This window comes from Tiliqua scincoides, chromosome 6, assembly GCF_035046505.1.
Source record: "Tiliqua scincoides isolate rTilSci1 chromosome 6, rTilSci1.hap2, whole genome shotgun sequence".
Lineage (NCBI taxonomy): Eukaryota > Metazoa > Chordata > Lepidosauria > Squamata > Scincidae > Tiliqua > Tiliqua scincoides.
In genome coordinates, this window is record NC_089826.1 from 46,929,009 (window position 1) to 46,954,778 (window position 25,770).

At 41.9% G+C, this 25,770-nt stretch overlaps 1 protein-coding gene across 2 annotated transcripts in view; it reads right to left on the reverse strand.

Annotated features, from left to right (window-relative positions):
• The window catches only part of PDGFC (platelet derived growth factor C), a 159,049-nt gene that overhangs the window by 21,362 nt on the left and 111,917 nt on the right, over positions 1–25,770 (reverse strand). For both annotated transcript variants that reach the window (XM_066632228.1, XM_066632230.1), the window contains exon 4: positions 22,366–22,546. In XM_066632228.1, coding sequence (XP_066488325.1) covers positions 22,366–22,546 — 181 coding nt within the window. The remainder of the gene's footprint in view (positions 1–22,365; positions 22,547–25,770) is intronic.

Below are 25,770 nucleotides of genomic sequence, written 5' to 3' on the forward strand. Positions count from 1 at the left end.
AAGCAAAAGAAATATATTCTTCCTAACAAAGTTTCTGCAAGAGGCTGAAAATATGAATTCTGAAAGATTCCTTCAACAAAAAATGAGACAGGACAATTATTAGCAAAAACACCCTGTTGTTGAATAAGGTCATCAATGCTAATGTCATCTATGCTTTGGTAGCATGAAATGCTTAATGTAATACTACCTATGTGGGGTTGCCCTTAAAAATGGTTTGAAGGTTACCGCTGAATGCAACAGCTCATCTTTTGACAGAAACCAGATCTATGGAGCATACTGAATTCACACTCAATTGTGCAGGTTGCTTATCAGCTTCCAATAACAATAACAATTCAAGATGCTGGTAATCACCTATAAAAAGCACTGCAGCTATGCCATCTGGCACCTGGGAGCACCCAAAACTCCCAAGCCTCAGGAGACCTTAGAAAGGCACGTCTGCTTTTTGACAAAATTTTCTCCCAAACTCCTGCGGCACACCTGTGCACCATTTGTGCCACACCATTGTGCCACAACACAGTAGTTGAAAATCACTGTCCCAAATGATCTGGTGCCACAGGATCTGAAAGGAGCACTTCCCGCCACATAATCCTGCATGCTCACTTAGCTTCTCATAAGAAGAGTCTAGCTGGATGACGTCAAGGGCCCATCTAGTTCTGCTTCACAGTGGCCCACCAAATTCCTCTGGGAGCACACAAGAAAATACCTGTATCCTATTGCCATTCCCTTGCACATGACATTTAGAGACAGGCTAAGGGCACAATCTTAACCAGGTCTACTCAGAAGTAAGTCCTATTTTGTTCATTGGGACTAACTCTCAGGGAAGTGTGGTTAGGATTTCAGCCTAAGTCTAAAACATGGAGGTTGCACACAGTCATCATGATGTAGCTTGTGACTGACTTTTCCTCCGTGCGTCTAGTCCCATTTTAAACACGTTTAAGCCAGGTGCCTTTGCCACATTCTGTAGCAAGGAGTTGCACAGGTTAATTACTCATTGGGCAAAGAAATATTTCCTTTTGTCTATTCCAACTATCCTGCCAGTCAATTTTAGAGGCTGTCCCTGGTTCTGGTGCTGTGAGTGAGGGAAAAGAATTTCCCTCTCTCCATCCCATAAATTATTTCCCATTTCTCAATCATGTCTCCCCTCAGGCACCATCTTTCTAGACTGAAGAGCCCCAAACACTGTAGTCATTTCTCAAAAAGGAGGTGCCCCCAGTCCACCCCCAGTTAAAGGGGGCTGAACACCCGAACTGAACCTTCCTACTGCTGAGAACGTGGCGAGTGTCCTTGCAGTGGGGGACCTGTGATTTTTCTCATTATGGCCAGTCTTTCTAAAGAGACCCCTGCAACTCCCCCTCAGCTTCTGTCCCCCACCTTTAACTGGGATGAGATTTCAGCCACTATTCCAAATCAGGTCCAGACGTCTGTTATCTGCCAGCATGGCCACAGCTATAGCGTCCATCCAACAGCTGCTGATCTCCAAAGGAGTCCCTAGCCCTTCTGCTCTCAACCAGGAGCCCCAAGAGGTAGAAGTTGAGTTCTTCCCCTCCTGCAAAAAGGCAAAAGAAATCTGGGGAGCAAAACAGTCAGTCCTGCCTGCCTTCCAAACAGGATTCAGAACTAGAGGAAGAGGAAGAGGAGGTTTCACTAGGCTCATCTGCAGAGGAGGAGCAGGCTTCTGAAGATGAGATGCATTGAATCTGAGCAACCGGGCTCATGCCTTTTTTCTTCTGATTTATTTAATAACCTTTTTGCTAAGATTGTGTCTGTCCTTGAACTTCAGCCCTCTCCGGCTTCTTCAGCTGAACTTCAGCCTTCTCACAGCCATTTGGGGGCTGCCTCTTGTCTTCTAAGAGGCTCTCCAGGGGTTCCCATTGCCTATTTCAGACAGCTCATAGATAAGGAATAGGCCACCTCCTTAAAATCTAGAGATTCCACTCATCCTGCTTTGAGATTCTATAAGGTGAATGAGGCTGACGTTTACAGGTTTAAACTGCCTGTAGTTGATGCCCCTGTAGCGGCATTGGGTTCCCTTTCTGTGCTCTCCTCCAACAGTGAGAGTACGAGGGTATGCCAAACATTCCTGTTGACCAAAGGATCAAAACCGCTGCCAGAAGAGTTTTTCAGGGATCTGCCAGTTCCCTTAAGCTTCTGTGGCCTCTTTGCTTTGCTCCAGGGCACTTGTTCTCTTGATGCAGCACTATGCTGAGTAGTACAAGCTTCCCCTGAAGGCTCATTCAGATTTTAGGAAGCTGGCATCTGCAGATGTCTTTGTGGCTGATGCCACAGCCAATTTTCTGCAAGGGCCAAGGCAGCAGGGGTGTGCAGAAGTACCTGTCTCCATAATTGGGATGTGGATTTTGCTTCCCATGACAAGGTAGATGCTCTCCCTTTCCTTGGTACCAAATTGTTTGGTGAGGATTTGGAACCTGGTAGAAACTAAAGGCAAGTGGAAGATGCTTCCTACCAAAGCCAAGCATCCCAGGCCTCCAGAGAAGCAACAACAATGGTCCTTTTGTGGCTTGAGAAGCCCTTCATCTACTGCCTCATCTGGAGATATCTACAGGGGGCAAATACCAATCTGGTAGTCCAGAAGTCTTCTTTCAAGCCTCGCTCTCAGCAGAACCAACATTTTCCTGCCAAAGGCAAAAAGCCACAATGACTCCCTGATAACCTCCACTCTCCCAATTGACTGCAGTTCTTTGCTCACAGGTGGGACACCGTAACATCAGACAAATGGGTCAGTGACACTTCGAGGTTGGTGTACTCTCTTGAGTTCCATGCAATTCCCAGGGACCAGTTCATTCAGACTCGTAGGTCTGCCTGCCATCTGAAGCACTCCAAAACCCTCAAAACCATCCACCATCTGCTTCAGATCATAGCCATAGAGCCGGTTCCAGGATGCGAACATGGCTTGGGGTGTATTCCCATCTCTTCACAGTTCCCAAGAAGTCAGGAGACACCAGAGCCATCCTTGATCTCAAATGGCTCAACAGATAGATGTGGCACCATAGATTCAAGATGGAGACACTGAGATCCATCCTTCTTGTCATCCAGAGGAACAACTACCTGCCCTTCTTGGGCATCAAGGAAGCTTATCTCCATGTGCCAAACTTTTCTTCCCACTGACAATTTCTGTGCTTCTGCTATGGCAGCGTCCAAGGTCTTCATTGTCCTTAGCCAACTTGTGTACCCATGGTATAGCAGCCTTCAACATGCTGACAGGACACTATACTTAGGGCCAGATTCTGGGCAAGAGCCCTTCAACATCTCCTGCTTCCTCACCTGGACTTTATGGTTCTCCAAAGGAGCAGACAAGCTCACCTGTACCTAGCCACTTGGACAGATCTTCTCTGGTGGCTGCAGCCTCACAGACTGGATCAGGGATTTCCATCCTTCTGACCAACAGAACAGTCCTGCATATGGACAACAGCTTTCTGGGATGGGGAGCCCACCTGGAGAGATCTCAGGCAAGGTGGTTGCCAAGTGAGGAAAGAAAAAAAAAAAGCATCAACTACCTAGCACTTCGGACCATCTTCTTAGCCCTGAAGACCTTCTCTTCTCAGCTGAAGTTGAGGGACCTGTTGGTTTACAGAGACATCATCTCAGCCAGGGCTTACATTAATCATCAGGGAGGAACCAGGTCATTGCCTCTGTAGGCCCAAGAACACAGAATGTTTCTCTGGGCCGAATACAACCTCACATCTCTAAGAGCAGAATACATCCCAGACCTTGACTATACCATAGCAGATTGACTGAGTCAAAACGAACAGGACCAGTTGGAGTGGCAGCTTCATCCTTAAGTCTTTCAAATGTGGAACAGCACTTTTGGACCCCTGACTCTGGATTGGTTTGCTTGTCATCACAACAGCCAGCTGCCATGGTTCTCCTCCAGAGGACACTGCCATCAATCAGAAGGGATAGACGCCCTGTTTTTTCACTGGCCGGAATGCACCCTCTATGCGTTCCCCCCCTAATCAAGTTCTTCCCCAGGGTTATAAACAAAATCAGGATCAAGAAGGCAGAGATTCTGCTAATACCCCTCACTGGCCTCGTTGACCCTGCTTGGCAGACCTCAAGGAACTGTCCTTCTAACTTCCTCTTCACCTACAGCTCAGTTCAGACCTTCTGCTTCAGGGACCCATCCTTCACTCACACCTGCAGATGCTCCACTTAACTGCCTGGAGGTTGAGTGGTGCCATCTCGCCAGATTAGGCTACTCAGGGCCTGTATTCAGGACCATACTGGCTGGTAGAAGGGTTTCCATGACAGGATTTACAGTTATACCTCGAGGGTGCTAGTGGATTGGTGTTCACAGCATAAGATTCACCCAGAAAAAATCAGTGTAATGGAGTTCTTAGACTTCCTTCAGTCAGGCCTGGACAAGGGTCCCCACTTAGGACCTGCCTCTAAGGCCTTGACCGCCTTTTGAACCCATGGCCACTTGCCCCCTTAAGGTTCTTACTAAAAAAAGAAAAGCCTTTCTGGTAGGTTTTACCTCTACCAGAAGAGTTTCCAAGCTTGCTGCTTTCTCCATGTCTACGGAATTATTTCACTCTCATGACACAGTGTAGTTCTTTCACTGATCCCTCTTTTCTTCCAAAGGTGAACTCTGTTTTCCACAAGTCTCAGGAAGTCATTCTTCTGTCCTTCTGACCCAACCCCAGTCATACAAAAGAAAGGGTATTTCACATGTTAGTCATGTGTTGGGGTATTAGTTTTGATTTATACAGAACGTCCTCCTTTAGAAACACCAAGGCCTTATTCGTTTCCTACAAATGTAGGAAATGGGTTCAGAGTTTCACCTCCTTCCATCTCTAGGTGGATAAAAGAGGTGATCATCGAAGACTACAAAGCTCATGGGAACCCCTGCCCAGTATTATGGCTCATTCTCTAAGGGGAGCTGCCACCACTGTGTCATTTAAGTCTTCCCCTTACCTACAGCAGGTATGCAAGGTTACTACTTACCTTTATAAAGGTACTTTATACTTTACCTTTATGCCACATACCTTTATAAAGCCCTATAAAATTGACACATACACTTCTGGAGACACTGCCTTCCCCAGGCAAGTCTGCAGTGTGGTTTCTCATACTTCAGGCAACTCCTAACCTTGAGGGGCACAGCGTGGGTACTTCCCACTTGTGCAGGACTGACCCTGCCATGAAGAGCACTCCAGAGAACAGGGAGATTTGATCTTACCTGAATTCCCCTTCTCTGTGGACTCCATGGCAGGGTCAGTTCGCTCACCTTTGCAGCCTGACATATGAAAAAAAAAATCCTAGGTAACTACATAGTTGACCACTTAGGTTAATTACTGTAGTTTTAGGGCTTCATTGTCAGTAGAGTGCCACATGGACTTGACTGTGCACCTTGTCGCTTTTCTGGGTTAAGATTTGAAGTCTCTGATGCCATATTTTCTTTGGAGTACTTTGTTCGCAGAGTACCTCCTTCCCTGGATTTTCTTCATTCTCAACAGTGAATCAGAATGGACATAAGAACATAAGAACAGCCCCACTGGATCAGGCCACAGGCCCATCTAGTCCAGCTTCCTGTATCTCACAGCGGCCCACCAAATGCCCCAGGGAGCACACCAGATAACAAGAGACCTCATCCTGGTGCCCTCCCTTGCATCTGGCATTCTGACATAACCCATTTCTAAAATCAGGAGGTTGCGCATACATATCATGGCTTGTACCCCATAATGGATTTTTCCTCCAGAAAATTGTCCAATCCCCTTTTAAAGGCGTCCAGGCTAGACGCCATCACCACATCCTGTGGCAAGGAGTTCCACAGACCGACCACACGCTGAGTAAAGAAATATTTTCTTTTGTCTGTTCTAACTCTCCCAACACTCAATTTTAGTGGATGTCCCTTGGTTCTGGTGTTATGTGAGAGTGTAAAGAGCATCTCCCTATCCACTCTGTCCATCCCCTGCATAATTTTGTATGTCTCAATCATGTCCCCCCTCAGGTGTCTCTTTTCTAGGCTGAAGAGGCCCAAAAGCCGTAGCCTTTCCTCATAAGGAAGGTACCCCAGCCCCGTAATCATCTTAGTCGCTCTCTTTTGCACCTTTTCCATTTCCACAATGCACAGGTCTTGAGGCGTTTTTCTTCGAGGCTTTCCTAGTCTGGGAAAGCACGGGAAGCCCCTCCCCTCAGGAAGACTTTCTGCCTGACCTGCTTGCCTGAGGGTGAGGAGCTACCTGGAAAATACCTTGTCTTGCTGAATGGTTAAATGTGTGACTAATTTATGTCCATAAAAAAGAGGACCATAAATACATTAAACGAATTCTACTAACCAGAAGTTTTGATCAGCAATGTTCAGATACATTGTTCTGATTTTATAGGAGAGGGTGTATAGCTGGTGATATGCACTGAAGAGGAAAGCTTTATGAGACAACTCAGTCTTTCATAAGATTTTGCACATTCCATTCATGTCACTACATGTTCTGTAGGGAAACAGTACTTACATAAAGCCTCCAGCTCTCTTAGAGCATATGCCTTCAAGGTTGTTAGGAATGAACATGTAGGTACATTGAAGGTATAAATATTTATGTGGTTCAAAGAATGTTTATAAACTTAAAAGTTCAGATACTAGAACTTCAGCAGAACAGTTAATTTTATAATGCAGCTACGGTTTATTTGTTTTAGCCTTTAACCAGGTTATCGGATGTTTCCCTTTTTGGTCAGAATGCTACTAAGTTCAAAACAGAGTTAGCAATTTTGCTTCTGCTCCAGACCAATAAGAGGTCTGTTCATATTCAGAGGCAAACAGGGGTATTCTGAGGCTCTTTTACTTTGAAGTTCAGCATTTGTTTTTACAGCATCAATTTCTTTATGACAGCTCAGAGCAGTTCACAATAAAAACAAAACAGTAAGAATAAAGCCTTTCTGAAAACACAAACAGTCTTGTCAATTAAAATGAAGTATTTAGAACTCCAGAATAGTATACAATAGCTACCCTAAAACCTGGTCAAAAGGTTGTCCACAAGAACATTTTTCCAGCCTCCTGAAGACTATCAAGTTTGTCTCTGGTAGCCTTTCTTCAAAAGGGAATTTTGTTTCTATAAATCAAAATGTCTTTACAGAAGATTGAGAATTTACAGCCCAATCCTATGCATGTCTACTCAGAAGTAAGTCCCATTAGTCAATGGGGCTTAATCCCAGGAAAGCTCGGATAGGATTGGGCTGTTAGTAGTTTATTCTGTTTTTCAGCAATGTACTCTACAGTGAAAAGTAAACTTTTCAGTGGACCCACATTCTATATACATGCACAAGCAAGAAAGATACACCAGTCAAAGATGTTATATTGGAAAAGATGTTATATTGGAATGAAGAGGGATAAATAATTATCCTCTGCTAAATATAAGGGAACAGCCACTTTAAAAAGTTGTCTCTTAGCCCAGTAAGCAGGGGCTAACTTCAACTGTTAAAGGAAGTTGGAATCTGAGCCTCCCCAATAGACTTGAGCTCGTGCAAGAGAAGGCACTTCTCAAGTACCATGGATTGAGGGATCCCATAATAACTATGGGAGATTTCACCAGGGTAAGATCTTTCCAACTGCCCACCCATACGATACAGCACACCCCTCTTTGGTGGACCTGCACCAACAGGGGTGAGGTGGAACTGGATTTGCCTTTACGTTTTCTCGTACCAAAAATTCTAGAACATAAACTAACAGAAGAAGATTCCAAAGTTATGGAGATCTTTACAAAGCTATATTGACCTCATAGGTGGGGAGGTCCTCCAAAATCTTCTGGAGAAATTCTTCTGCATGCCCTTTAATTGTCTAAAGCAATGGTTCTCAAACTTCCTGGAAGATTTACTCCCAGGGTAATTCTTTGTTACCTTTGTAATTCTCAGGGGGCAGGGGCAGCAAAGCAATCCCCAGGATCCCACCCCTGTGGGGGAAGGAGGGGCTATTTTTTAGCTACCCATACATGCTCCCAGGGTCCAGGGAGCCCAACACAGTGCTTGCAGGGCTCTCTGTGGCTTTTAAACAGTGAAAGTTCCAAGCATGATTAAACCGGAAGTGGAATTTCTGGTTTCATCATGCTTGGAACTTTCACTGTTTACAAGCCGCAGAGTCCTGCAAGCGCTGCGCTGGGGTCCCCACACCCCCTGGACCCTGGGAGCACGTATGGGTAGCAAAAAAATAGCTCCCCCTCCCCCCACAGAGGCACAATCCTAGGGATCACTTTGCTGCTTTCCTCCTGCCCCCGCCCCTTAAAGGGAACGGGGCATCTTTACACAAGCTGGTGGGTCACGAACCACCAGTTTGAGAACCACTAGTCTAAAGTGCTTCTCATGCAGATGCGTGAGAGGGTTTCCCCTCTTGGCAGAACTCTCCTCCTATGGCTGTCCCCTTTGCTACCTTCCTCCACTTTCAGAGAAGGTTCAGTGCTTAGTTGTTCTAGTTGACCTTCTCCAATGATTATGTGGGGTCCTGGCTTGAGGAGGGACCCTCGTATTTGCAAGAGGTAGTGGGGGGGGGCCCTGGAGATTGTCTCCCAGAGCAACAGCCCAGCCACTGGGGCCTCAGCAGAGAGTGTGGGGGGAAGGGGGTTGTGTCACCCAGGCCCTTCTCCCCCAGCTGGTAGGGCTTTTTGGCTCCTAGCTAGTCTTTGGTTCATAGGCAGGCTGGATTCTGCTCCCTCCAGCTGCCTGCCCCAGACTGACTTCATCCTTGGCCCAGCTGGGCTTTATGCTCATGACCAGCACCTCCAGGCCCCGCCCCTTCCTCCATGGGAGGGTTAAAAGGTTGACTGGCCTCTCCCAGATTATTTTCTGACTGTGTGATATTTTCCCTCTCTTTAACTTTCTTTGATATGCATTTTATAGTGCACTCTAGACACTCTATTCTATTATTGGAATAAAATTTTTGTTGTTACACACCTTATATTGTAGGGAAGGATGGGATATAATTGTTTAAAATAAAATACATTATACTAACTTTAAATATGCCAGTGAAAGGTTTTAGAAAAAGCTAAGAATCACCATTCTTCATGTTTAGCAATCCTCAAGGTCTATTAATCTTCCGTGTGTACTTTTCTCTGTAATTTATTGAACAAAATGTCTTGGAAATGAAGAAAGCCAAAACTGCTATCAAAATTGCTTTCCCATACATGGGAAAGATCTTATCAGTCATTGTAAGTAGAAGAAGGTGACCAAAGCAACAGGGGCAATAAATAACATAGCTTACAACTAGAATGGATTCAGACATCAGGAAGCATTCTGAAATTCTGAAGAGATTAGAACACAATATAGAAAGAACTCAAATTATTTATTCAGCTACTCTCTTGAAATATCAAGAGACTAGCTGAATAAATAAACCATATACAGGTGTGAGTAACTTAACAATGGGGATACATTATCCAATATCCTTTGTTATGTGATTAGGTTGTTAAGTGAACACTCAGCCCAATCTATTGCCTTGTTGTGTAAACAGACACTCTTTGCCAGACACTAGCTGGTTGCACAGGCTACTGGAGATAGATTGCCTCTTCTTTGCATGAAGAGCCTCTTTGTTGTGTAAACAGACACTCTGCTCTAGGCTATGGGAGACCTGTCTGTCTCATTAAGAGCTTTTTTCTTGTGTTTTGACCACTGTTGCATATGTGGTCCGTTGTTAAAAGGAAGGTAGTTAAGCAACGCACGCGTGTAATACCAAATCATCAGAGTTGTGGTTAAAAAGAATGAGCTGTGAGTCAGGACTTCTTCATTCCTTTGAATCTCTTGTCTGCCACAAAGTCATTAGGTTGCCTTAGATAAGTGACTCCTCTTCAGCCTGCAGTATGGAGTTAATAATGCTTACTTAAATTACATGATAATACATATAAAGTGCTGTGCACACTCAAAACACTATCAAACTGTTTGTATATCTTTAGCATATAACATCTGTATATCTAACATCTTTATTGATTTTACAAACCCAAATTTGGTAGCTGTATCTTTACAAGTGGAGTCAAGAAAGGTTTGCTACAGTCATAGTCCTGAAAGCAAAAGTGTGAAATTTCTGTATCAAAATCTGTAAGAACACCATTATTTATTTTCCATTCTATTTCACATTTTTGTGAGTCATGTTCAGTACAAACCTAGGCATTTCTCTTCAGAAGTAAGTCCAATTCAGTATAATGGAATTTAAGCAGCCAGTGCAATGGCATGGCAGAATCAGTCCTCGGAGCCCTTGTGACCAGCTGGGCTGCTGCATTCTGCAGCTTCCAAACTGTCTAGCCCCACATAGAGTGCATTCTGGTAGTCTAGGTGAGATGTCACAGGGCATGGACCACCGTAGCCAGATCCATCTGACTCAGACAGGGTCTCAACTGATGAACCAGCTGAAGGTGGGCTAAAGGCCATCTAAGGCCAGTTGTGGATTCAAGAAGAGTCCAATGCTGCAGACCTACTACTTCAAATGGTGTGCTACCCCATCTAGTTGTAGATCTAGTTCCTGCATCATGGTCTTCTGAACTAAGAGGACCTCTGTCTTGTCTGGGTTTAATTTCAGTTTAATAGCCCAGGTCCCAACTGCCTCCAGGCAGTGCCCCAGGACCAACAGCCCCCTTGGAAGATAGTGTAAAAAAGAAGTAGAACTGGGTGTCATCTACATATTGGTCCAGATAAACCACTTCTTCCAGAATTCCCTGGAACTGAGACTCCACCATCTGCTCAATCACCTTGCTGAAAAATGGGAGGTTGGATACTGGTTGGAAATTATCCAAGACCATTGGGTCTCTAGGGAGGGTTTCTTCAGGAGAGGGCAACACCACCACCACCTTTAAGGCATTTGGCAATGGCCCCTCCCAGAGAAATGAAGTGACCATCCTCCCCACCCATTCAGTTAACCTCCTCTCCTGGACGGATCATAAGAACAATGCTAAACAAGGATTAAGCAGACAAGTGGCAGGTCTCACCAAGAATCCTGTCTCAAAGAGAATTTCTAGATAATCCTGTCCACATCCTCAGGCCTAGGCCTTAAAACAATACCAAATAACTGGACAGTTGCCCAAATAACTGGACAGGGACATCTATAAACTGTCAATGTGGAGTCCAAGTTGAGTCTAATATGGGCTACTTTACTTGCAAAAGTATCACAGTGGGTATTAGAAGAGTCTTCCTGACTCTCTGAGGTGTTACGTATAATAGACTCCACAGAATGCAGAACAGCTCTGCTGGATGACATTCTGCAACAGTGATGGCAGCAGAGCAATGTTACCACAAATTTTTAAGCTACGCATATGCACAGAGTTTACTAACCTGTCTACCCAAAAATACCTTTGGTAGTCATCTCTGGTCTAAAAGAAGAAGAAAAGGCAGTTGTTGATATCTTCCCAACCTAGAACCTGGGAGCCATTCTGACAGCCCAGTCCGGAGCTGCCCTGTGCACGGGGCTGCAGCGGCGCCAAAAATGGCTGCCACTGCATCGAGTCCACCTCAGGAAGCCGTGGCTGCCTCCTTGGGAGAAGGGGACTTTTGTCCCCTTCCCCTGGGTAAGTAACTCCACAATGGGGTTACTCGTCTATGACAACCCGAAGATCGGCGTAGAAGTAAGAGCCTCCATGTTAGGCGGGCAGCACTGGGCTAGCATTGGTGCTCAACTGGCGCTAGGACCTGCAAACGTGCCTTATGGCATGTTTGTGACAGTTCATGCCAGTGCTGAGCCAGCACGCACTGCGTAGGATTGGGTCCTTAGGTAAGTGAGTTATGTACAGATCAGTATTACTGGTTTTGTTTGCACTGGTAGTATCTCTCATTTGCTTTAAATGAACTACGGATATAGACTGAGGGTGCAGTCCTAACCCACTTTCCAGCACCAACATAAGGGCAATGCAGCTCCTAGGTAAGGAAACACGCATTCAATTACTTTGAGGAGGCTTCCATGAGTGCCCTGGAACTGCAGGATGCAGCACACGTCCCATTGGCACAGCTGTGCCAGTGCTGGAAAGTGGGTTAGGATTTGGGCCTAAGGCACAGAAGTACTTACTTCATAAGTATGCCATGTGTAGCGTGCCTGTCTGGATCTCCTTTGTACACTAAACTGGTAGCAGTTCAGGGGTTGTAGAAACCAAAACTGGAATCTGACAACATAGCTGCTACTTCAAAATGAGAATCATTTCGATTGTAAGTACAACCTCTTTTATGCAGAGCCACATTAAGGTATTAACAACAAACTAAGTACTTTTAAAAAATGTTTATACAGTACAGAATTCTTCAGTTCAAAGGACCAGAAAACCATTATTCACAGCTCTTTGCCCAAAGTTAGAATCTTCCACATATCATGAACCCACTAAATTAACCAATAAAATTAAAGTAATATGAATTGCAAATAGAATAATGCTTTTCTTTAGAGTTGTATCAATTCTCTATTGCTTTACTCTTTTAAAACCAGCCTATTAAATGATAAGCTATATGACAGTGAAGCTTCTCCATTCCTAACACACGTGATAAAGTTAGACCAATGAGGTAAGTGCAAGCATCATATGAAGTTGCTTTACTCCAAGTCAAACGGCTGGCCCATTCAGATCAGTATACTTTAATCCAAGTAGCATTGGCTGCTAAAGGTCACAGTGTCTCTCAGCCCTACTACAGAGGTAATTTTGAATGGTTCTAGTCTTTCATAGAACTCCTCCTTCCAGCTAGATTCCTTCCCGGTCTGGCCTCTCTCTTGCCCTTCGCCTTCCACGCTCCACTTGATGGCAACTCCACTCTGCCACCAAGGATCAGCTCATCGGTATATCAGCGTGTCCTCAGTTCTCGGGTACTTCCGGTTGTTTCGAACTGGCAGCCTCAGATCTTCAGGCATACAAGGCGGCAGCTCTACCAACTGAGCCAGACCTCCTGCCCATATCACACCATAGCAGTGGTTCCCAAACTTTAGGTAGCATCAGGAGCCACCTAAAAAAAAGTTTCACTTTACCAGCCACTCAAGCCTCTGTGGCTATAATTGTGATTGGGTAGCAGTGCTCCCCACAAGTACAGGTTGAAACTAATTAATTGCATAGGTTGTTCCAAGCACTCAGGTGGATGGAAGAAAACTCACTGTAGCAAATCAATTTAAAAAACAAAGTTCCCTTGCTCTGGTCACTTAAAAACAGCCTTGCTGACCTTTGTGATGTAAGATAAGAGTCATTAACAAGACAATCCATCAATCAGTCCTCCTCCAAGAGCCTACAAAGAGCTGAGAGTTTACATTCAGCCCCTCCCTTCACCAATGCAAAGGGATCACCTTTCTTTCACCTGCTCAGGGGGAAGGGAGGGGTCCACTGGGGAGAGCAGGATTGATGGTCAGTCAGCTGCCCCCCCTCTCTCATTATGGAGGCTATTGTTAAAGGACTGGTCAGTTTTTAAAACTGATTTTAAAGGGGTACATTTTCCCCTTCTCCAGGGATCAGCACATTCGTTCTCATTTGCAGGGGCCATTCGTGTTGAGTCAAATCCCTGTATAAAAAATATGTGTATAAATAGGCTGGACCTGTAGTAGGTTTGTTTAACCCTTGGTGCACATAGCCTAATCTGCCTTGTTTTGCAACCCACCAAAAATTGGGTCACAACCCATTGGTGGGCTACAGACTCACAGTTTGGGAACTGTTGCACTAAAGTGTTTGTATTTTAGAACAGCTTTTTAATTTGTTTGACAATATTCAAATATAACCAAACTTTATGAATTTTCTCCCTAATATAAACTGAGATTTAGTGAGTCAGAGAAACCTTTCAAGTCAATAAAAATTGTTCTTTTGTATAATTTTCATGACTATGAGATGTAAATAACTTCAGTGACAACAACTTCAAGACTTGGTTAAAACTAAAGAAGACTGCCAAGACTGCCATCTCATTAAATCAAACAAGCATTTATCACATCAAACCAGAAATCAGTTTCTGTATATACATATTTTGATCAATTTGGACACTTCCTTTAGTAATCTTAAAGTTTAATCTTAAAGCAATGCAGTGTTAAGGGGCATGTATGTGCCTTTTCTGTCCCAAATTTAGTTGTTTATTCAGAGATGAACTACAGAAGAACCAAAGAGATGTTAACTTCCTGGACTATTTCAAGAAGAAGTTTTCTGCTAAACCAAATATGAGCACTCTTGGCTATATTTTCTTAAACCTATATCAGGTATCCTGAGCATTTGTGAATCGTGAGCAAATGACAGATCATAATCCTTTTGAACACCACCATACTCCACATAATGTAAAGGTAAAGCAGGTGCAAATCTAAGCATTTCCACAACATCTCTGGAGAAACAAAAGAGCTTCTCTTACTAGCTCTAGCAATATCTATGCATTAATCTTTCTGTGGCCAGACGTTTACCCTGGAGTCACTCTATAGTTTATTATTATGCCAAGAATTCGTTGCTTCCAAAAGAAACTTTTAGCAAATCTGGAGCTCCCAGACCATTTAGGCTCCCATCTAAAAGATACAGCTGCACTGCTCGATCTCTCATCTACTGAGCTGTATTTATTACTTGTTTTCTACCATATAACTGCTCTTTAGAAAATGTGATTATTCTTTATAATAAATATCTTACTGTTATTTCTTTTTTCATCTTATCTTAAGGGCGCAATCCTAACTTGTGCTGGAACAGGCAAGCCAAGAGGCTTGCGCTGTACCCAGCGCAGGATTATGGCCAGAAGCGGCTTAGCCAGAGGCAAGGGGAAACTTTTCCCCTTACCCCTGGGTAAAGGCTGCTGGCGCCTATGGGTCTCCTCAGACTTGTGCCACTTCCTAAGGTGGCACAAGTCAGAGGAGAGCTGAGCGGCTTGAGGTCGCTCTGTTCTCCCCAGGGACGGGGGTTGGGATCCAGTATAACTGCTGGATCCCAACCCTGCCTCCTGCTCCCCCCCGCCCCTGGGGCTGCCCATCGCCCTCCATCCCCCGCCCAGGAACGCCTCTCTCCCTCATCTTCCCCACCCACCCCCACGCCTACCTTTCATCCTTGCGCTGGCTCTGGGGGGAAGCTGAACCAGAGGCTTCCATCAGCCTCTGCAGGCCGACGCTTCTCGGAGTGCTGGCCCAGCTTCCTTCCAAGGAGGTGCAAACGTGCTTTATGGCATGTTTGTGACCCTCCCAGGCTGGTTCAAGGGACTTGGGCCAGCATAGGGTGCAGTTTGGATTGCACCCTTACTATTAAAGTAAAGCTTATTGTCTCCATGGTCAATTAATTACACCTGCATGATTTGTTATGGATATGTGCTGCTTTCTCATGAATTATTTCTTTGTATGGTACAATAATTGTAAGATGTTGTTTGATCACATATCCCAAAACAGGATTCTGTGAATCTATGACAACTATTCAAAAAATTATAAAGTACACAGTAAGAATTTTTCTATTCCAGTTTTTTGTTTTGAATTGCAGCCTCTGTGACATTTGGTTTTTAAAAATTGGTGCAGAAACATTAAATATAACAGAATCACATGCAATTTAACCACATGTAACCTGAGTCACCACTGTCCACATCATCCTCTCTCCCTATGTCCCCATTCCTTCTTTTCACAACTGGAAAACAGCATCCAACGAATGTTGGACATAGAACAGCAGCACGGTATCCCAGCTGCCTTCTCTCATCAACTACAAGAGGCAACAATAATACATTTTTCTGCATTGGAAAACTTGGACAAAACTTATCCTACTAGCCTAGAATGGTCCCATAGAATGCAGAAGGTAGTATGCTAACTCAGATCAGCAGTGTTACTAATAATAATAATAACAGTATTTATATACCGCTTTTCAACTAAATGTTCACAAAGCGGTTTACAGAGAAAAATCAAATAACTAAATGGCTCCCTGTCCCAAAAGGGCTCACAGTCTAAAAATTACTAGATTTTGGCCACAATCCTAACCAACTTTCCAGTTCTGACATAAGGGCAATGCAACTCCAAGGTAAGGGAACAAACATTGCCTTACCTTAAAGAGGCCTCCATGACTGCCCCCCAACTGCAGGATGCAACACCTGCCCCACTGCCCACAGCTATGCCAGTGCTGGAAAGTTGGTTAGGATTTCGCCCTAAGGTTTTAAAGGCTGAGTTGAGCAATTATTGGGGGGGGGGGAACAGCAAAACCATTTTTTTCCTCTTCTGGAGAAAAGTGAGATTCTTTCCCAGCAAGTACAGCATTTCAAAAATCAGTTTGTAGGTAAATTAGGCAATTTAAATAAAATCTACAGATTCATATTTCACAGGGAATAATCAGGGGAATTCCAGAACCACACAAAAGACATTCTTGGCTGAAAAATCTCCTTGGAACTTCATAACTGTGCAGAATTCCCCCCCCCCATTTTTTTCAAGCCTACTGTAGTTTACAATGGCCAGAGATGCCTCATGAAGCATAAATACTGCATTTTAAAAAACTATATTCTATTTCACTGCATTCTTTCAATTTATTTCATTGTATCCTGCTAAGTTATTGAATACTTCTTTGGGATCAAACCAAAGGTCCATAAATATCCTCTCAACTTACTAGCAAATCTTCTCAGTTTGCTATGCAAGCACTGATCTGTCCCACAGTTCTCCCCCACTCCAAACGCATACAAATTTCAAACTTCATCCCAACACCCTGCCACACTCCACAAACAATGCACATACAGTCCACTAATTTGCAATTCATTCCAGTGAGAATATATTAAAAACGCCTCTGAGTGCACAAAGAGTGCCATTCCCCATGAGAAAATGCAGCCTGCCTCTCCACAGAGTTAAGAGCTTATTGAACAAATTGCAGTACAGTCACCCCTCTTATGTTAGAGTCCAGCATCAGTGGGTCCAGAGTCCAGTGTGTAAAGCTAAACTTGCATATACTCAAAATTGCTTTCAAAATCCCTTACATCCAGAAAAAAAACATACTGTCTCTTTAAAAATCAAGAGGGGGCGAGAACTGAAATGGATAATGGGAACAGATTCTAAGAACAGCAGTTTAATTCCCTGATCTCACATCACTGCCCAATCAGGTCTTTCTTTGCCTCTCTCTGATTTAGAGAATAATTTACCATGCGCATGCTCTCTCTCTCTCTCTCTCTTTATATTAAAAAATACCAAGAAATAGCAAGATGTAACTGACAGAAATTTAGGTATTCAAACATCCTATTCAATGTATCAAAGACTACTGATAAAGTTCACAAAAGTGGATATTAACAAACAGAATGATTATATGAATCAACTGTAGGTGAGGAACAAAGCAGGAAACAAGAGGAATACATCTATTCCTGATTTGTTTCTCCAAAAGTCTATTACTGGAGTAGATCCACTCTCTTCTTGCCAAGAAGAGAATGTTTGTTTCCTGGACAGAAGTCAAAGAGTAGACAACCACCCAAGGATATTCATTTGCAAATGACTTTATCTACACATGAGTCTCATTAAGAAGAAAAATGATGTGGAACGTGTTCTGTATGAAAAGATTGAGATACCTATACAGAAAACTTTACTTGTTCTTGAAACTGTAAACTGAGGCCACACATACAGTTTTTCCATGGAGAAGCTTTCTAGATCTAGAAAAGCAATTATTTAAGTAACCTCAGAAAGAGGTTACAGTATAGAAGTTTCTTTGTAAGATGAAGATTTTCTTTACTTCTACCTGCATGAGGTTTTGATGAACCATTAAATCCAATTTGGATTGCTACTTGGATATAGTAAGATTCTCTCAAGAGAGAAGGAAAGCTCACAGTAAATCTATTAATTACCAGAATATAAATAAGAAATGGAAATTCATTGAAGAGGTTTCAATAATGGATCACACTAGAAAGATTTTACTTACACATACAAGATCAATTTGGCATATAAAAGAAAGTAATATTAAAAGAAAAATGAAAATAGGCATAGTGTGACTGTTACTATGTACTATGAGATGGACTTGTTCTGTTAATTTTTGTAAATGAATTATAATCAGAAGGTTGGTAACATCTTAAACGTAAAATACATGGGGGGATACAATTGTAAACTTGTCATTTTTTTATTTTTGGTAACTGAGAGAATTTATAAGCCACTGGAGTTCACAATGTGAACTGAGAATAAAACTGGCACAGACCTCAAAAAAGAACCAACCTTTAGTTTGTCAAAAGACAATAACAGAATTTCTTTGACTAAGAATTGTTTAATACCAAATTAAAGATTTGGTATAACACAAACTGATAAAGATTTGGCATGATTTTAGTAGAAGAGATTTTTTTAAAAACCGAGTCAGATAGGCTAGCTTTCTAATGCTCACGTGCTCGTTTCTGCTAGTAGTAAGAAGCAATTATTCCTTTACTGAATATCTCCATTAAAACTTCAGCTGTCTCAGGTTGGAAAGTGATTCTTAAGCCAATAACTACCCACCATCAAGTTGCTATATAGCAGAATGAATGTCTAATACATATACAAAGCTCAAAACATCTGACAAAACACATTTCAAATTAGGGTGGTCATTCAGAAGCGTCTTGAATTTCCACCTACCATCTCAGCTTCCATACAAGAGAGTAAAGTGAATTTCTTGTAAAGAAATTTTGGCATGATCTTGAATGACAAATGACATACTACCAGGTGCCAAGATAGATGGGGGATACAGTCATCCCCAACTTCAACTGGAGCTGCTTTGTTCTCAGTGCCCCGAATAATTAATAACTCCTTTGGCAATCAGTCATGCATTCCTTAATGGCACCTCAGGCATCAAGTGTCCCATTCACCCGCTCCCCCAAGTAACAATAGACTTTACTACACTGGGTGTTCCATGCCAAGCTTGTAACTGACATAATTTAAACTAAACAAGTCACTAGAAGGAATACTACCCAGACCCAAATTGTAATCTTTATCAGGTTTGTTTACATAGCATACGGTTGCTATGTAAATCATATCAGTATCTAGGAGATTTGGGAAAGACTTTCTTAACATAATTTTTGGCAAGTCATTTCCTTTCTTGCATACCCAAAGTACTTAAGAACAAAAATGCTATTATATAGGCTGAGACCCAAAATGACTGCAGACACACAATACTAGATAGGAATGCAAATATACTTTAGAGAATTTAAAATAATGTTTTCCAAGACTTTAGCATTTGAAGTGTTATTTCTAGGACTACACAATCAACAATGCCTATATAAAGGCTATATAAACAGAAATAGTCTTTGCAAGAAATGTGAACTGAAAAAATCAGGTAATTCAATTTTCATGTTTTCATAATACTATTGTACGTAAATGCATTAGATATATGCTTGGTTAGGTACAGTGTATAGTGCTTATACAATGGAAAAAACTACAATAAAACATAACTGCAAAGTGCAAGAACACCTAGTGACCCCAGTGTTACGTTGACTCTTTTTGTTTGGACTAAGTCTAGGCTGACTTACCATTTACTTACTGAATATACTTCAGACACTTAATCAACATAAAAGTTGTTTCTTTAAAACAGTTTTCTAAAATTAAATAAATTACCACTGATTTAAACAAGAGTGCTTCTCAGAGAGACCCATGATGTTCTTATCACTGTGTGTGGCCTCCAATAATGAATCTAAGCTTGTGCTGTTTTATTTCATTTTTCATTTCATTTTTCCCAAACAATCTCTCTCTGCTAATTTACCCAGTCTTCTTATCTTGCAGAATGTGAACAGAGAAGGATGTTTCATTATTTAGGGCCAGTTCACAAAGATATTTCAGATATGCTTCAGTACTCTGTAACCATTAAAAAAATTGCTTTTCTTCATTCTTATCACTATATTAGCGGTCCTCAGATTCCCAACTTACTCCATTTTCCAACCTTTTATGTAAAATTTAAGAAGTTCAATTTATCACAACTAAAAATTTATTTACTCACAAAGCTCTCCATGGCTTTGCCTCCCCCATCTTTCCATAATCATCTCCCAACAAGCCCTTACCAATGACTTTCACTTCTCAGTGCCATCACCCGCAAACATTTTTGCCCTTTATGCTGCTCCTTATGGCTGGCATTGTCTTTTATGAGGGCTTGATCATGCCACCTCCCTTTTCTTTTACCTCTCCTCAAAACCTAACATTTTTAGGAAACCTTTGGCCCAATCCTTCTCATATTTATTGTAATGGTAGTCCAATCCTATGCTTCCCAACACTGCAGGCTACAGTAGCGCCAAAATGGCTACTGCTGCATCCTGCAGGGCCAGAGAAGCCAACAGGTCTCATCAGGGAAAGGGGACATCCATCCCCTTGCACCAAGTAAAGCCCCAGCCCCTGCAATGAGGTTACCAGAGTCTGCTGGCATAGACTTGAGAAGCCCCACATCAGGCTTCTGAGCCCGGCACAGGGGATAGAAACATAATGGGTTATGTCAGAATGCCAGATGCAAGGGAGGGCACCAGGATGCAGGTCTCTTGTTATCTGGTGTTTCCTCGGTAGTGCTGGCAGGGTACTTCAGGCCTCCCCACCTGCACTGTTTCCTTCATGGTACCATAAATGTGCATTATGGCACATTTGCAATACCCAGCGCTGATGCTGGGTTGCAGCACTGGCACTAGAGCCAGATACAGTCAGGCTCTATGTCTAAGTAAGTGTACATATACACACACATGAGCGTGCATATTTTTCTCCAGTCTTTCCATATATTCTCTCCCTGCTTCTTTTATATTATGAATATATGGGAAAGAGACATGTCATGGTATATAAAGTACCATTAACATGGATGGCATTTACAAATTAAAAAATTACTATTTCTATTTACTGTGATGTAATTATAATGAAAGTAGTTCCAAACATTGCTGAATATCCCTCTCTGTCATCTGGCTCTAGACAAATATAGTTAAGGGGCAGGGGGAATGATTGCATGACAGATGGCATGGTTCCCCCCTCAAGTTCCCTGTAAGGAGTTCACCACAGTTTGAGTTATTCTCAGACATTCCAACTAAGAAAAAAGACTGATCATCCTTTGAATGTACAGACTTTTTAATTATCTTGTGGGCATCTGTTTCAATTATCTCCAACTACAATTGAGTAGAATTAGAATTAAAACTATTTATACTAAGCTTATTGCCATACACTTTATACCATGAGATGAAAAATGGTAATATATGTTATTAGCCTGGATGCAAGCAAGATGGTTTCAAATCAACCAAGCTCACTACTGAATCGGTTTTTGGTAAAAACAGAGTCAAAGCCCCTCCTGGTATCAGAGTTAAAACAAAACCAAGTCCATAAATCTTCAACATATAATCTTCAATACACACTATATTTTTTAAAGAAGATTGCCTCAAATGAAAAAAAAAATGAAAGATCATGTTTTCATACAAAACACTGTATAGTGTTTTGTAATAATAAACCTGTTTTATTATTATTATTATTATTATTATTATTATTATTATTATTATTAGCAAAGGAGAACTATTACTATTATCTGACATTTTCGATATCAAACTACAGGTGCAATTTACTTTCCAAAAAGATATTTAGTTAATTAGGAAACAGGCACAAACCTGAGTTATTTGAAACCAAGTTGCATTATACAGAATTTTGTGTAACTTTTACCTGGCCTTAAAAAAAAAAAAAGAACAAAAAGTAGCAAATGGTGGCAGCAATCAATAGTGGACGAAGTGCAGGAAGTGCTTAACACTTTCCTTACCTACCAAGTTTCCTTTCAATATCACTGGTCCCTCCCAGACACAGAGAACTTTTTCTTCTGCTGATGAACACATACTAGCCACTGTATCTTTTACCCTAAAGAGAAAAAACTAAGCTATTTGAAGAGAAGTGATGACAGTAGAGGTGGCCCAAGACATTTAAATACCTGAAATGAGGTACCAAATGCTCTCCTTCCCCCCTATATTGCACCTCCTTCCCTTATGCAGCTACCACTGTCATATCCTTCTCAATCACTATTTGGCTCAATGAGAATGTGCTGTTTTGTTCTCTCCCTTGGCATTTTGTACTTAAAAAGAAGAACTGAATGAAGCAGTAAGTATGAAGAAAGGGTAAGTGAAAATATGTCCCATTAACTCTCCTCTACTCTATAGTTCTTCCTTGTTGTCCTCTCCAAATACAGCACACCAAGGTGAAAAATAGAGCTGTGCTCTTTGCTGCCAAGACAAGTAGCTATAGTGCACGAGGGCAGGACCAGGAAAGGAGCCGGAAACAGAAGGAGACAGCAAATGAGGTGGGCATGCAGCTGCTGACCTGTGGAGGGCAGATGCCCCTGCCTAAGATGACTGCCTCATTATATATCCTGCTGTGAATACAAGTGAAAATCACCCTCAAACACAGAAAGAAGAAAATCGGTCTTAGACAAACACTGATGCCTGGGTGCCATGGGTGCGAACATTGTTTGATGGTTGCACATTTTAAGCTGAGACAATTAACATGGTTTATAATATTGCTACTAAATATACCTTTTTGTTCTTTAACATTCTCTCTTGAAAATCGAGAGGTACAAATATAATCTTACTTACTGGCGTAAGAAGCGTATAATGGATACAGAATCCAGGTTCAGAAGGAAAATATTCATCAGAAACAAATCTTATCCTGATCTGGTTTCCTTTGGAAATCTGTTTGCCTGGAACAGTAGTGGAACCACACCACCGTCCTAAAATAGTGCCATCACTGGGCTCTTCAACTTCTACAAAGTCATACCTAGAGTGAAAAAAATAAAGATACCATTCACTCAGTGATACACTTTCTCCAGAATCTTTATTTAGCTGGCACTATACCTGTATAAACAAAAGTCAAGTATAATTTCACTTTAGTATAGCCATAGCAGTGTATCCTAGCTAGCCACACACAACAAGTAGTGGCTCTGGGTGGCAATGTACATATATCCACCTATATCAAAAGATATCTCTTTTACTGCATTCTGCAAGGGATAAATTATGCATGAGCTGCTTCCCATCCTCTAAGAAATACACTAGTTTCAACTCCCTTGTTATTAGTATATTGCAGTGTTTCTCAAACTGTGTGTCAGGACCCACTAGGTGGGTTGCAAACCAGTTTCAGGTGGGCCCCATTCATTTCAATATTTTATTTTTAATATGTCTTGATGTTGTATTGGAATAGAGGAAGATCTGGCAAGGAGGTAGATGTGGTATCAGCAGTGGCCCCTTTAAGGGTAAGGCCTGGGCATCCAGCAGAGTGTGCTGCACAGCTGCAGCCACTCGAAGGCAATAGGGCCTTCAGAGATATAAGGAGTACCTGAGGCAGGAAGGGTTGGTGGGTTGTAGAAGGAATGCAGGTTGGAGCTGAGCTGAGCTTATTGACCTTGGACTTTGTCTTGGATACTCTGATTGCTTTGACTGACTTACCTGGAATCTGACCTTGGACTGTGACTTGGCTTATTGACTTTGGACTTTGCCCTGGATACTCTGACTGACTTTGTGACTAATGGTCTATTCAAACAGGCTGTGGAGAGCTGAGGAGTGATGCTATACCTAGAAGGACTGCTGCCTTAGGAACTGGAAGGAGGGGTCCCTGCAGTTTAAATAGACAAGCTACCCTGGTGGTGGAGTCTAGCAGTACTGCTGTAGAGAACTGGGACCATGTTGGGGGAACGAGAGGGGAGCTAATTAGCTTAGAGTGGGCATAAGTTCCCTAAGTAAGGCTTGGATTGGGGATCTGGCAGAACAGATGTTACTGTGGTAAATGTTACAGAACTGTACTTTTACAGCCCACTCCTATGCATGTCTACTCAGAAGTAAGTCCCATTAGAGTCAATGGGGTTTGCTCCCAGGAAAGTGTGGATAGGATTAGGCTGTCTACAGATTACTATGTATATGCTTTTAACAATGATAGAAAATGAGAATTACTTCTGGGTAAGTGTGGATAGGATTGCAGTCTAGGATTGTTCAAAATTTTCCTGCTTGATGATGTCACTTCTGGTCATGACATCACTTCTTGTTGGCTCTGACAAATTCTCATTCTAAAAAGTTGGTCCCAGTGCTAAAAGTTTGAGAACCAATTCAATAATATATTTAGGGCACAATCCCAACCAGGTCTACTCAGAAGTAAGTCATATTTTGTTCAATGGGGCTTACTCTCAAGAAAGTGTGGTTAGGATTGCAGCCTTAATTTAGTAAGCATCATGGTGGTTTTCAAACTAGTAGAACTTCCTGGTACTGTGAAAGGGAGAATACTGTAGAACTCAAAAATGTATTTACCACATCTCAAATCAACATGTACTTCAGTGTGCTCAAAGCTACAATCTTCACAGAATGGGAGTAAGTCCCATTGAAGTAGATACTATGCTGCAAAGCATGGCCTTGTTCTTTACAGACCAAATACACAATGTGTATAAGCCTTACGATAGCATTATAAGCTTCAGATAATAGCAAAGAATGTGACCATAAAATGAATGTATCTATAAAAGTATGCTGTGCCAGAAAACATTATCCTTCCCACCCTAGGAATAAAAGAACAATTCAAATATAGTATGTGAAATATTAACAAGTTGAGAAGAAAAAAGTAAATTGTACAATAAAGTTGAAAGTTATAATATGCAAAACAGGCATATAAAAGATGATTCTGCTTCTTTTACTCAGTTTCTGTTCACAGCCATTTTCAACTCAATTGTCCACATACAATAAAGCATTATAATTTGCTGTCTATTTTTCTTCCATTCGTTTAGTTATCTAAATACATACATACACATAATCTTTTTGTCAATTTATATATAGAACATGTTTTTATTGATATATTGTAAGTTCCATCAAGGGACTTTGATGGTCTCTTGAGTAGGAAGGAATAACTAATAACTCTTTTAAATAAATACAGTAACTCATAATTCTAAATTCTACAATAGCATGGAAAGATCAAATACACACAAAAACCTATAAAATTCTAGGGAAGAGGAAAAGTGATATGGAACAATACCTGACACATGAAGTGAAACGAACGATCACTCTGACAACAGAACCTGACATATCCCCAGGTGATCATTTCAGATACTTTGTAATCCCTGTAATATACCCTCTAGTATTATATTGCATTGTCAAAATCAGTATTTAAAGGATTTAGTAAACCTGTTTTATTGACCAGTCAAATGTAGTTTTCTCACAGCAACATGATACAGTACATACGTAACTGAGGGCACAATCCTAACCAGGTCTACTCAGAAGTAAGACCTATTGTGTTCAATGGGGCTTACTCTCAGGAAAGTATGGTTAGAATTGCAGCCCAAGTGGCTTATAATGACTACTTCTCTCAGACTTATCCCCGGGGACCTACAGAAGATTTATTTTCTTTCATGGTTTACAAATAAGTCTGTTTTTGGAAGATATAATGCCTGTTCTTATTGACCGCATTTACAGTTCTGGTTTTGACTTAATGAAGCTTTAAAACAGAGACTGGGCCTAACTTGCTAATTGTGGCCTTTCTAATATCCTCAGTACATTAAATAAGGTCCAAATCCTAACCCACTTCCCAGCACTGGCATAGCTGTGGCATGTGCTGCATTCTACAGTCAGGTGGCACTAACAAAGGACTCCTCAAAGTAAGGGAATGTTTATTCCCTTACCTCAGTGCTGCATTGCCCTTATGTCAGTGCTAGAAAGTGGGTTAGGACTGCACCCTAAGAACAATTAAGGCATGTAGAGAATCGTTCCCCATTCTGACTATGTTCACCATAGAGGTCCACCAAATAAGAGCTGGGGCAATTTTACAGACACGTCTGGCTGTCATTGGCTTGATGGCAGAAAAAGTCAACTGCACAATTTTAACCTTAATGTTCTAATTTCTGCATTCCGAAGTAGATGTCACATGGACCGCAGCTAAAGATTTACACTGAAGCTTAAAAATACTATTACTTAATACTCAAAGAATAATGCTTATTGTACTTCCAGAACTGAGGATGCTACAAGTTTTCCCTA